Source organism: Lutra lutra, chromosome 2 (assembly GCF_902655055.1).
Source record: "Lutra lutra chromosome 2, mLutLut1.2, whole genome shotgun sequence".
In the NCBI taxonomy this organism is placed as follows: domain Eukaryota; kingdom Metazoa; phylum Chordata; class Mammalia; order Carnivora; family Mustelidae; genus Lutra; species Lutra lutra.
In genome coordinates, this window is record NC_062279.1 from 121,075,822 (window position 1) to 121,088,850 (window position 13,029).

A 13,029-nucleotide genomic window follows, 5' to 3' on the forward strand; every position below is an offset into this window, starting at 1 on the left:
ATGCTTTGAAAAAAATAACAAAACTATATACTCATTTCAAAGTTAATTTCTGGAGTGTATTTGCTTCTTTCAGTATTTGGAATTTTGCTCAAATTGTAGTCAATGTATTTTGGTGATTATACTACTAGAACATAATTTCTGAAGCATAGGTACTGTACCATAGATATATTTTTATCTATCATAGTACCTTGTTTAATGCCTTGCTCATATTGGGCACTTAATAATATTTGTTGAATTAATAGAATTTCAGAAAAGTAGGCATTGCTTTGATGTTGTTTCAAGGATTTTAGCAGAATTCATGTAAATACTTAGTTTTGTCACTGGTAGTATTTCATGTAAGTTCTAAATATTTTTAGTATCCACCCATTTTAGCTAGAGTCCTGAAGAATACCTTATATGTAACTCATTTATTATATTTAATATGGTAGAATGTCATGATGATTAATAATAGAAATAATAAAAATATTCAAAATTCTAGATTACAAAAGAGTTGTACCACTAACTGATGGGTGCAGATTTTTTCCTCTTTGAAGTTTCTTTGTATATAATAGCATTGTAAGGATACTGACCTAGACTTGTGAAGATTGAAGGAGATAATACATATGAAAGGCTTAACTCAGTGTCTAGTACATAGTAAGAACTTGGTAAATGTTGTTTTTAAACACATATGTACATACACTTCTGATCATTTGGAAATTAGACCAAATGAAGAGGGAGAAAAAAACCTTTTAATTAAGAAATGTTATGGATAGCCACCATTCATTGGCATAATCACCTCTTAAACCCAGGTTTCTGGTAGTTTATTTTTTGAAATATTTATTTTGATTTGCTGCATAATTTATGAGTCTTTTTTAAGTTTGTTTTTTTTTTTTAATTTATTTGACAGACAGAGATCACAAGTAGGCAGAGAGGCAAGGAGAGAAAGAGGAGGAGGAAGGCTCCCTGCCGAGCAGAGATCCCAATGCAGGGCTCAATCCCAGGACCCTGAGATCATGACCAGAGCCGAAAGCAGAGGCTTTAACCCACTGAGCCACGCAGGCACCCCATAGTTAGGAGTCTAATCACAGTTTTCTTGTGAGGTCTTTGGATGCATTTGAGTGGTGGTCAGGGATTAGCACTTTAATTAAGGAAATTTAAAAATACAATAGTTACTCACTGGACAAACGAGCTGGGAAGAATCCAGCTGTTGTTTCCTTCTCCTTCTAGCCCACTGAAATACTTGACAGAAACTCAGCTGTCTTCCTTGATTTCTGTGATCCTCCTCTCTTTGCTGAATATCCCTAAATTTTGTAACATTGCTTTCTTTGGGTTCTCTGACTTTTCTTGGTCCATGTCCTCATTCAGTTCTTTGTCCTTCAGTGTGGGTATTCTTCCCATGTTGTTCTTGGCTACCTTTTTTTTTTTTTTAATTCTGTATGTCCACTCCACTTCATTTTCTAGTCCTGCTCCGTAATTTGATGATGCTAACTCTTTCCCATTGGTTAGCTATCTTCATTTACACATGCCATAAGTACCAAAAATTCAGTCAACCTAAATCCAACTTATCCAACTTTATTATTGCTTTGCTTTACATACTATTATAATTAGTTACTTATTATTTATAAGCTGCCTTCCCTTTTTAAAATTTTCAGTTCCTGAAAACTGTCTTCTTTATCTTTTATAAACTTAGTGCCTAGCTAATAACCTTATCTGAAACCCACAGGACAGATGTATTTGAGAATTCAGATTTTTTTTTCCTTTAACAGAAAGGTAATATGGTATGTGTTTTATATGTTACGTAAACTCCTAGTGGAATCTGAGACAGCACTCCATCTTGAAATATTTAAATACTATTGCAGCACAACATTCATAAAAACTCCCAAGTGGGATAAATAGCCTCTTACCAAATTTAGATCAGGTTTTGATGCCACATTTACACAAAAATATTTAGATTTCTCAGAATGTTATGAGATTTAGAGCTGCAGATAAGGAATGTGGACCTATATTTAGCATCTGCTAACTTTAAAATAACAATTGCCTACAATTCACATTGTTTTGTGAACTATTGCCTATAGTTCACATTGTTTTAGGATTCAGAGCTGTTTTGTGGATATTCTTCATTCTTTAATTGTCCCATGAGGAAATGTCAGTCTTTTATCTTGACCAGTAATAACTAAAAGTGAATTAGAGAACAATGAAGAGACATAACAGGTGGTAGACTTTTTTATTTCTTTAATATTATGCTTACCTCCCTGCATTCTAAAGAGTGGTGATTATACATTTTAAAAAATTACTACTTCTTAACACTGATTCAGATTGCTGCATACAAGATAAATAAGACTGTTTTATTATAGAGTATTATTTATTTGAACATGGACTATACTAGTATATTTGTGGAATTTGTTTTTAGAAATTTGAAATATGTTGTTAAAATGGAATGGAAAACAGATTGTAGTAGGAAGTAGAAGACATTGATTCTATCATTCATTCTCCTTAATAGTTGTATGAATTTTGACAAGTCCCAAAACCTCTTTCTCTCACTTTTTTCATCTGGAAAAAAAAATACTTAAACATCCCTAAACAAATGTAATTGAATGAAGTGATCAAGAGAAGCATTCGGTTCTAGGATCTGTGACTTAACGGCTTACTGCAGTGCAGTGGTTTTTCAGTCTTTGCTCCATAGAGCTTCAAGGATCTATAGGTATTTCTCAGAATCAGGGTTAGGCTGAGCAAGGTTTATTTTACCTGTTTTATATAAAGGTGTCACCTGTAGACCTTGATTCAATGGGAAGATTTTGTGCTTTAAACATTTACTTTGCACTAGTGGTTTTAAGCAGCTATACATTAGAAGTTTTTGGTTTTTTATTTTATGTAGGATGAAGGAGTTGAATCTGATGATTTGAAAAAAGATCTACCTCTGATGCCTCCACCTCCAGATTCATGTAGCATGAAGTTGACCATCAAGGAAATTTGGTTTAGTTTTGCAGCTCCCACCAATGTGAGATCTCCTACACATGCATTTTCTAGGTAAAAAGTTTTAAACATGTAGTACTCTTCCTTGATTTTTTTTTCATTTTAAATAACCTTCAATTCTGTTTCAGTTATTTTTAAGTTATTTTTCTAATCTATATAGCATTAGGGTTGCCACCTTCTTACCATCTTTCTTACCTTATGTTTTCTGTAGACATTATTCTTATCTTGTTTGACCCTTTTTCTTTCATAGGGCTTTAGTTTTACTATTATATGTCACACCATCATGAACTTCTTACTGTCACGTCTAATAGGTTTTAATATGTTTCCTTCTTTTCTATTATCTTTTCTTCACATTTTCTACTTACATGTTTATGATTTATCTGATAGCCAAAATGAAAAGTAATTTTGCCTAAGTAAAATGGCCACTAAGTATAGTAAGTATGGAAGATTATTTGAAATACCAGTCTTGACAGTTGTTTTTATAAATTTTTTTTTTAAATTTTCAAAGGCAGCTGAATCTTTTAAGCACTGCAACTCCAGCTGTTGGTGCATGGCTTGTTCCCATTGATCAACTCAAATCATCCTTAAACAAATTAGAAACTGAGGGCACCTTGAGAATTTGCGCTGTTATGGGATGCATAATGACAGAAGCATTAGAGGTATGTCTATCAATAATACAAGGTATCTGATACAATTTATTATAGAACATGATCTCTAATTATTCATCATTGTTGGAAAACAACAGACCTGCAAGTTCTTGATTACTGGATATCTTCTATTTGCAGTGTCTTTGATACATCACTCTGTATCTATTGTTTTTGCTTTGTTTCAGAATAAAAGTGTACATTTTCCCTTAAGAAGTAAATACAACAGACTTACAAAAGTTGCCCGTTTTCTCCAAGAAAATCCTTCATGTTTACTGTGCAATATACTACATCACTACCTGCACCAGGCAAATTACTCCATCATTGATGATGCTACAATGGTGAGTTACTGAAACCATATGTTAGCTTTAAAGAAGCCTCTATTCTTGGGGTGCCTGAGTGGCCCAGTCACTTAGCATCCTACTCTTAGTTTTGGCTCAGGTCAAGATCTCAGGGTTGTGAGATCAAGCCCTGTGTTGGGCTCCATGCAGAGTCTGCTTGGGATTTTTTCATCCCCCCTCTCTGTTCCTCTCACTGCTCATGCTCCCAGTCTGTCTCTCTCCCTCTAACATAAATAAATAAATCTTTAAAAAAAAAAAAAAGACGAAGAAGCCTCTGTCCTTTTGAGGAGCCATTCATTGGCCCACAGTTTGAGATGCAGCTGGGAAGTCCAAAGGAGAAATATGGTTAAACATACGGGCTTACAGACAGCAGTGCGCTGAGATGAATGATCTGGGAAGTGCCAACATGAAGGTGTTGGAAGCTGTGGTTATGGATGAGCCTTCTAGAAATGATAGTATGTTGAGGGAGAAGCTGGTCAAGAAAGGATATCTGAAGTACACCAAAATTAAAGGGGTGGGGGAGACATGAAAGAAAGGTGGAGAGAGCTACAAAGAATGCTGAGGAGGGAAAGGAAGAGGTAGGAAAATCAGGAAAAAATGTCTTAGAAGCCAGAGGTATAAAGAATTTCAAGCAAGAATGACCAGCATGAAATTTCACAGAAATGTTTAATAAAAGAAGGGCTAGTTAATGGTTATGGGGAGAGTATTTAATAACACAAAATGAATACAATATATGTCTGCCTCTAGAAAAGCACTATAGAAGGTAACACCTCATCATTAGGGGCTTAGAACTTGAGATCTCTCATCTCGCCAACCTTTTGGTCAATAGAAAATGCACAAAAGGTTTAGCCAAATTAGGATCAATATGTAATAGCCAGTCAAACTTCTGATAACCTCCAATGAGAGAATCTCTAGTAAATGGTAGATTTGAAAAAGGTACTTAGACCTGAGACTACTATAGTGCTTTTTACTCCTACCCTGTGAGATGAAGACTGGAGGTCCACAGTGCAAGGCTAACTTGCCTGTCTAGTCATCGGCAGAGAGACCTTGAAACAGACAGAATGGCAGGCATTTCCCATGGGTGGATGCTCTGCCGAGATTAAGCTTTTAATGTAAGAGGAAAATACACAATATGGCTTTCATTACTTGAGTCTAAGAATGAAAGGACAGGCAAAGAGATCTGATGTTCCTCAGAAGTAAATGAGGTGATTTCTGTTGTTCAATAAATGGCTCTCTTCAATTAGAGCCATTTCTCTTAACACAGGGAATTATAAGAAAGGGGTTGGAGGGGATTTGGATATTTTACTCTTAGACTAAGGTGCCAGTTGGAAAAATAACCAAATTTTCTTTCTTATAATCATTACCATGTGGGATAAAGTATATTTTAAATTATGTAATTGTTACTGATAATATATTTAACTTTCAAAACAGTTAAAAATCCATCTGTGTCCAGCATTTAACCATAGTAATTTATTTCTTCTAATGTTAAAAATAGTGGTGGTTACCTAATCTTTGAAGGGAGTAATTTCATTTCCTCTTTGTTTAATGAATATCCTGGATAGCTCGAAATACATTTGATTTCCTCACTAGAACAATAAAGGTAAAGTGGATTTAGTACTCTTTAAGGAGAATTCCAATTTTGTACCCCATGTTTAGCCTCTTAGTCACCTGGTACGGCATTGTTTATGACAGAAAGACGCACTGTTGTGTTTAGAAATTGAGTTCTATTGTCAGCTTGAAATACTCTCTTTTGTGGACAAATTATAACACATAAATTCCAGTTTCTTCATCTCTAAATGGGGGTTATGAAATTTAAATGAATAAATGTATGGAAAGCACTTAAGTGGTAACATCATTTCATCATTGTTGTTACAGAGTGATGGACTTCCTGCTTTGGTAACTTTAAAGAAAGGTTTAGTTGCACTGGCAAGACAGTGGATGAAGTTTATTGTGGTGACACCAGCCTTTAAAGGAGTTAGCTTACACAGACCAGCTCAGCCACTGAAACCTCAATCAGCTGTGGACCACGAACATGAAGACGGACTTGGGCTGGACAATGGAGGTGGTCTTCAAAGTGATACCAGTGCTGATGGAGCAGAATTTGAATTTGATGCAGGTAATTTGTAAATGTTTTAGTCAAATATTATACCTTGGTAACATATGTATATGATAATTTTGATCGTTTGTGTCCCAAATTTGAAAATGTTATGGCTTAAGTATACAAGTATGATTTATATTAGTCCAAATGAATGATAATAATGTTGGAATCTTTATACTGACTTTTGGTTTTTACATTTAATTTCATGAAATACGATAGATTTCTTTAATCTATCCCGTACAATAACAGACATTTTTGCATAGCTAGAATATTTGAGTGAAGCATGTTAACTTCCTTTTAAAATTCACATTTGAAAAAAAAATAAAATTCTTATTTATATTTGTTCATCATCTTTCCTACACCACTTAAAGAAGTCTTTGAATTTTACCTGGTGCCTGGTTGATTCTGCATTTATGTAGTGTTTAGAGTCATGCATTCAGCCTATAATTCTGTCAGCATCATGACTATGCCAGAACACAGATGGTAGATGTGCATTTCAGAAATATATGTGCACACTTTAATGCTTTTTCAGAGGTAAATTTTTGTTATCACAGCATGTAATATTCAATAATATTGAATTATGATATTTTAGAAAAGTTGAAAGTACCATGAAAAAGGACAGTAGCCTTAAAACTAGAGGTCTCAGAACACTGATATATAAAAATTATCCAGCTTTTTTTATTGTCTTTAAAAAAAAAAAAAAACTTAAAGTGAATATGCTATGAGGAAGGGTGCCTGGGTAGCTCATTTGGTTAAGCATCTGACTCTTGATTTTAGTTCAGGTCCTGATCTCAGTGTCGTAATACCAAACCTCATGTTGGCTCCCTTCTAATTAACCATCTACACATTCCTGGGTTAATCTGAAATTTCTATACTTTTAGCTTAGTTGGTTTTTTCTCTCTAAACCCTTAGGCTGAGGTGTGGAGGGACTAAATACAAGCTATTTGTTTCTTTCTTGAGACTGAGTGAGAAGATTGAGGTTGGGAGAGTAAAAGAAAGACAAAAAATAATATAGCATATGGACCCTCAACTCTGTGGTGAAATAATCTTCGACAAAACAGGAAAAAATATACAGTGGAAAAAAGACAGTCTCTTCAATAAATGGTGGCTGGGAAAACTGGACAGCTATATGTAGAAGAATGAAACTCAACCATTCTCTTACACCGTACACAAAGATAAACTCGAAATGGATAAAAGACCTCAGCGTGAGACAGGAATCCATCAGAATCTTAGAGGAGAACATAGGCAGTAATCTCTTCGATATCAGCCACAGCAGCTTCTTCCAAGATATGTCTCCAAAGGCAAAGGAAACAAAAGCGAAAATAAACTTTTGGGACTTCATCAAAATCAAAAGCTTCTGCACAGCAAAGGAAACAGTCAAGAAAACAAAGAGGCAACCCACAGAATGGGAGAAGATATTTGCAAATGACAGTACAGACAAAAGGTTGATATCCAGGATCTATAAAGAACTCCTCGAACTCAACGCACACAAAACAGATAATCATATCAAAAAATGGGCAGAAGATATGAACAGACACTTCTCCAATGAAGACATACAAATGGCTATCAGACACATGAAAAAATGTTCATCATCACTAGCTATCAGGGAGATTCAAATCAAAACCACATTGAGATATCACCTTACACCAGTTAGAATGGCCAAAATTAGCAAGACAGGAAACAATATGGTTGGAGGGGATATGGAGAAAGGGGAACTCTCTTCCACTGTTGGTGGGAATGCAAGTTGGTGCAGCCACTTTGGAGAACAGTGTGGAGATTCCTCAAGAAATTAAAAATAGAACTTCCCTATGACCCTGGAACTGACTACTGGGTATTTACCCTAAAGATACAGATGTAGTGAAAAGAAGGGCCATCTGTACCCCAATGTTTATAGCAGCAATGGCCACGGTCGCCAAACTGTGGAAGAACCAAGATGCCCTTCAACAGGCGAATGGATAAGGAAGATGTGGTCCATATACACTATGGAGTATTATGCCTCTATCAGAAAGGATGAATACCCAACTTTTGTAGCAACATGGACGGGACTGGAAGAGATGATGCTGAGTGAAATAAGTCAAGCCGAGAGAGTCAGTTATCATATGGTTTCACTTATTTGTGGAGCATAACAAATAGCATGGAGGACAAGGGGAGTTAGAGAGGAGAAGGGAGTTGGGGGAAATTGTAAGGGGAGGTGAACCATGAGAGACTATGGACTCTGAAAAACAATCTGAGGGTTTTGAAGGGGCGGGGGTGGGAGGTTGGGGGAACCAGGTGGTGGGTATTAGGGCACAGATTGCATGGAGCACTGGGTGTGGTGCAAAAACAGGGAATACTGTTATGCTGAAAATAAAAAAAAAAATTAAAATATATAGCAGATTCCACAAATAATTTCAAGGAAATTTAATTAATTTAATTTGTTTACTCAAGGAATATGTAAAATTGAGTGTAATTTACCACCAGGAACACTCGTATTAATATTTCAAGAAAATGATAATCTATAGCCCACTTATTCTTTTTTACTGTTTCAGCCACAGTCAGTGAACACACAATGCTATTAGAAGGAACAGCCAACCGTCCTCCACCTGGTGGCTCTGGACCTGTAACTGGAGCTGAGATAATGAGGAAACTTTCTAAGACTCATACCCATAGTGACTCTGCATTAAAAATAAAGGTACATTATTATTGTTTCTGGTTAGAGTAGACTTCCAGGGAAGACCTAAATTTCTGATATCTCAAATTCAAATATTAGGTATTTAAATTTAAATATTCAAATAGTAGGGGCGCCTGGGTGGCTCAGTGGGTTAAAGCCTCTGCCTTCGGCTCAGGTCATGATCCCAGCGTCCTGGGATCGAGCCCCGCATCGGGCTCTCTGCTCTGCAGAGAGCCTGCTTCCTCCTCTCTCTGTCTGCCTCCCTGCCTGCTTGTGATCTCTCTCTCTGTCAAATAAATAAATAAAATCTTAAAAAAAAAAAAATATTCAAATAGTATTTTATATTGAATACATTATATTCAAGAATTAATTTAATAATTGAGTAATATTTTTATAGTTGAACATGATTAGCAACATAACAATTTGAATTGAATTATTTTATGACTTTAATTAAGCTGTTTTAAGAAACTTATCCAGTGCTTGGTAAGACATGTATATAGCAAGGTGGTTAACTACCACCTTGGGAGCCAGACAGCCTTGGTTTCAATTCTGTCTCTGACACTTATTCTTTGACTGAACAAATTTTTAACTATACTGTGTGTCAGTTTCCCTATCTGTAAGATGGAGATTACGATAGTAACTTTTTCTAGAATATGGATGCCAAGAAATAACTGTTAATACATGAAAAATGCTTAAACAATACCTGGCACATAATAAGCATGTAAGTTATTTGTTGTTGTCATGGGTTATTTATGTTTTGTTAGTTTCCTTTTCTGAGCAATGAAAATGACAGACAATATTTTAACTTTCTTTGAAGGTTTCAGTATAGACTTACATTAATGCTCAGAACCCATAAGGTAAATGACTTAACAGTTTTGCCATATTAAAATATAAAATTTCTACACAGAAAAAATAATTATTATAAACAAAATAGACATATGACAAAGGGCTAATTTCCTCATATATAAAGATCTTTTTTCTAATCACTAACACAAATAGAAAATTAGTTAATGGGGAGTTCACAGAGAAATACACAAATATGGGACGCCTGGGTGGCTCAGTGGGTTAAGCCGCTGCCTTCAGCTCAGGTCATGATCCCAGGGAACGAGTCCCGCATCGGGCTCCTTGCTCAGCAGGGAACCTGCTTCTCTCACTGCCTCTGCCTGCCTCTCTGCCTGCTTGTGTGTACTCGCTTGCTCTCTCTCTCTCTCTCTGGCAAATGAATAAAATCTTTAAAAAAAAAAAAAACAAATATGAACATGTATCCTCTTAAAATTAAAGAAATGTAAGTTAAAATGTGAGATTTCCATTTCCACCGATCAGATTGAAAACACTAACACATTTGAATGGTGTATGTTGGTGAAGATAAGGGAAAGCAGACACTCTTCTACAGTACTGGTGGGAGTATAAATTGTCACAAATTCTTCGAAGACCAATTTGGCAATTTGTATCAAAATTTAAAATGTAATATTCTTTCACCCAGTATGTTCATGCCCAGGAAGTCATCTAAAGAAATGAATGCTCATAAATGCCCAAAGACACAAGTGCAATAATGTTCTTTACAACACTGTTAATGATAAGAAAATATTGGTACCAATATAAATGACTATTTGAGGGCCAGTAAACTAGTGTCCCCTCACACAGAGATGCATACCATGAAGACCTCAGAAAGATGAAGTTGATCTCTAAGTGGATATGGAATGGTCACCGAAATGCCTAAAGTAAAAAAATATAGGACAATATGTATCTGTGTCTTAAGGATAAATATGTACATGTGCTTATATAGTTATAAATTATTTAAAGAGAATAGATAAGAAAAAAGAGTACTTCTAGGGGAAGGAATCTAGTAGACTGGAGCTCAGGGGATACAATTTATTAGATTGTGCTTTTAAAGTTTTTATTCTGTTTAAGGTATTGCTCTTTTAATTAAAACGTTCAGTGATAGTTTAATAGACACTTTTTAAAAGTTTGAATTATTAGGCTTATTCTATTTCTGTAGTGTAGTTCGAAGCCAGGATACTTTTAAATTCTCAACTTCTTAATCAGTCTCAGATTTTTTTTTCCCATTTGATGGTTTTTCCTAGCCCACAAATATTCCTTTGTTTACGAATTATAGAAGTCCTCCAAAAAATTGAATTACAACTCTTTGTTTCAGATCTCTTCTTTTCACGATCTTTCTGTCTGTATAGTCTTTTCTTGTATGATTTTAAACTGATCTGAAATTCTAATCTTAGATGTGTCAGAACAGATAGAGATGGGCAATTCTGCAATTTTTAAATTTTCCTCAGAGAATTGCTGGAAATGGTTTTTGGCATATTAGAACTGTACAGAGAGGGGTGCCTGGGTGTCTCAGTGGGTTAAAGCCTCTGCCTTTGGCTCAGGTCATGATCCCAGGGTCCTGGGATCGAGCCCCACATTGGGCTTTCTGCTCAGCAGGGAGCCTGCTTCCCCCCCTCTCTCTCTGCCTGCTTCTCTGCCTACTTGTGATCTCTGTCTGTCAAATAAATAAATGAAATATTAAAAAGAAAGAAAGAAAAAGAACTCTACAAAGAATCTCTTACAGATTTTCATTATCATGGTACCAACAAGAGTAGTATAGTATTAAGAATTTTGGGATCGATATCTTGCCACCAGACACACTCTTCAGATTTCAAAGGGAATTAATAATTCATTGTTAAAATAAGTGAATGATAATAAAGGCTATTCTTTGTATTGTACTGTAAAGTTTTAAAACACTTTTATGTATATTTGAGATTCACCACAATCCTAGTAGGCACAATCTGTTTTGGTATTAATGTGAATAGTAACTAGCCGTAATAACAGTACTAGTTCTGGTAGTTATTAGCAGTCATTTTTATAAGCATAAGAAAGAGACCTATGTTATTCCTGTTGTAGGGTATTCACCCATATCATTCTTTGAGCTATACCAGTGGGGACACTGCCACAGATTCTCCTGTGCATGTTGGCCGTACTGGGATGCCAGTGAAGGAGAGTCCAAGGAAGGAGAGCCTACTCAGCTACCTGACTGGAAGCTTCCCAAGCTTGCACAATCTCCTAGAAGGGACTCCTCAAAGAAGTAGTGCAGCTGTAAAAAGCAGCTCCCTAACGAGAACAGGTACATCTTTGGTTTTGAGAATTACAAGTTTACTTCTATGTGAGAATTAAAAAACAAAAAACAGAACGTAAGTTTACTTTGCTTTATACTTTGGTTGCATACCTAATCTGTGTTTTATACCTCATCTTTGAAAAAGTATTTTGGGAAACTGCTCTCTTTGTAACTTGTTGGTGTCTTCATACTCTCAGTTTGCATTTCTAAATTGTAGCATTGGATATTACTATCAACGTAGTCATGGTATGGTATGATGTGTAAACCATCCAACAGTGAATTTCTTCTTGTTATATTAAAAATAAGTTATTTATTGGTGCCTCAATATCCAAATACAAACATCATGAACTGAGTTTTAAAACATCTGCAAACAACAATTTAGTCTGACTTTTAAAAAATAATTACATAAATCACATTTTCTGCTTATTACGTAAGTAGTATTATACTCAATAACATTTTATTTTCAGGAAATACAATGGCCACTGATATGTTATCTGAACATCCCTTGCTATCTGAGCCATCATCTGTGAGTTTCTATAATTGGATGTCAAATGCTGTGGGTAATCGTGGAAGTATGGTACAAGAATCTCCTGTTACAAAATCCGCACACAATAGTCTTCCATCAGGTATTGAGTTATCATGTTATTTTGCTTAACTGTCTAAGGGGCATATGTTAATTTTAACAAAATTCTATTTTTCACAGAATGGTCTAAACATCTCAAGTGTTTAATACTGGTTAGTTGAAATTTGCCCATTTATGAAATGCCTTTGGTAATACTGAATTGAGAGAATTGTAAGCAGTCACTTGGTGTTCTTGTGGAAAGACAGATATGTCAAATGTGAGATCGTATGTAATTTAAAGAGTTTAAAATGTCCAGTTAATGTGGCTGACTTAATTTTCAAAATACCAAAAGGAGATTAATGCAAAAATGTGAAGAATATGGCATAATGTGCCTATAATACAGAAAATATTTTAGTTTATACAGAGTCCACTGATATATAATAACTAACATTCTTTTACTCTTATAGTTACTTAAATAATTAAGTCTAAAGGTGTACTAAGAGGAATAAAATAAGATTTTGCCTTTGAGGAGGCAGTGAGGACAGTTTATTAATTTAAAATAATGCATATAAACAGCAAGAACACTGGCAGGGAATTCACCAAAAAATGTTAGTGGCTAGCTGCAGAAACATAAGTGGTGCCAGCCTTCATTTTCTGTTTTTTCTTTTTTGGGGTA

At 35.2% G+C, this 13,029-nt stretch overlaps 1 protein-coding gene across 6 annotated transcripts in view; it reads left to right on the top strand.

Annotated features, from left to right (window-relative positions):
- BLTP1 (bridge-like lipid transfer protein family member 1) overlaps positions 1-13,029 on the top strand; it is a 217,164-nt gene that overhangs the window by 102,614 nt on the left and 101,521 nt on the right. For all 6 annotated transcript variants that reach the window (XM_047718360.1, XM_047718361.1, XM_047718357.1 and 3 more), the window contains 7 exons: positions 2,855-3,006; positions 3,461-3,611; positions 3,785-3,937; positions 5,813-6,053; positions 8,564-8,706; positions 11,581-11,800; positions 12,259-12,417. In XM_047718360.1, the coding sequence (XP_047574316.1) occupies positions 2,855-3,006; positions 3,461-3,611; positions 3,785-3,937; positions 5,813-6,053; positions 8,564-8,706; positions 11,581-11,800; positions 12,259-12,417 (1,219 nt within the window). The remainder of the gene's footprint in view (positions 1-2,854; positions 3,007-3,460; positions 3,612-3,784; positions 3,938-5,812; positions 6,054-8,563; positions 8,707-11,580; positions 11,801-12,258; positions 12,418-13,029) is intronic.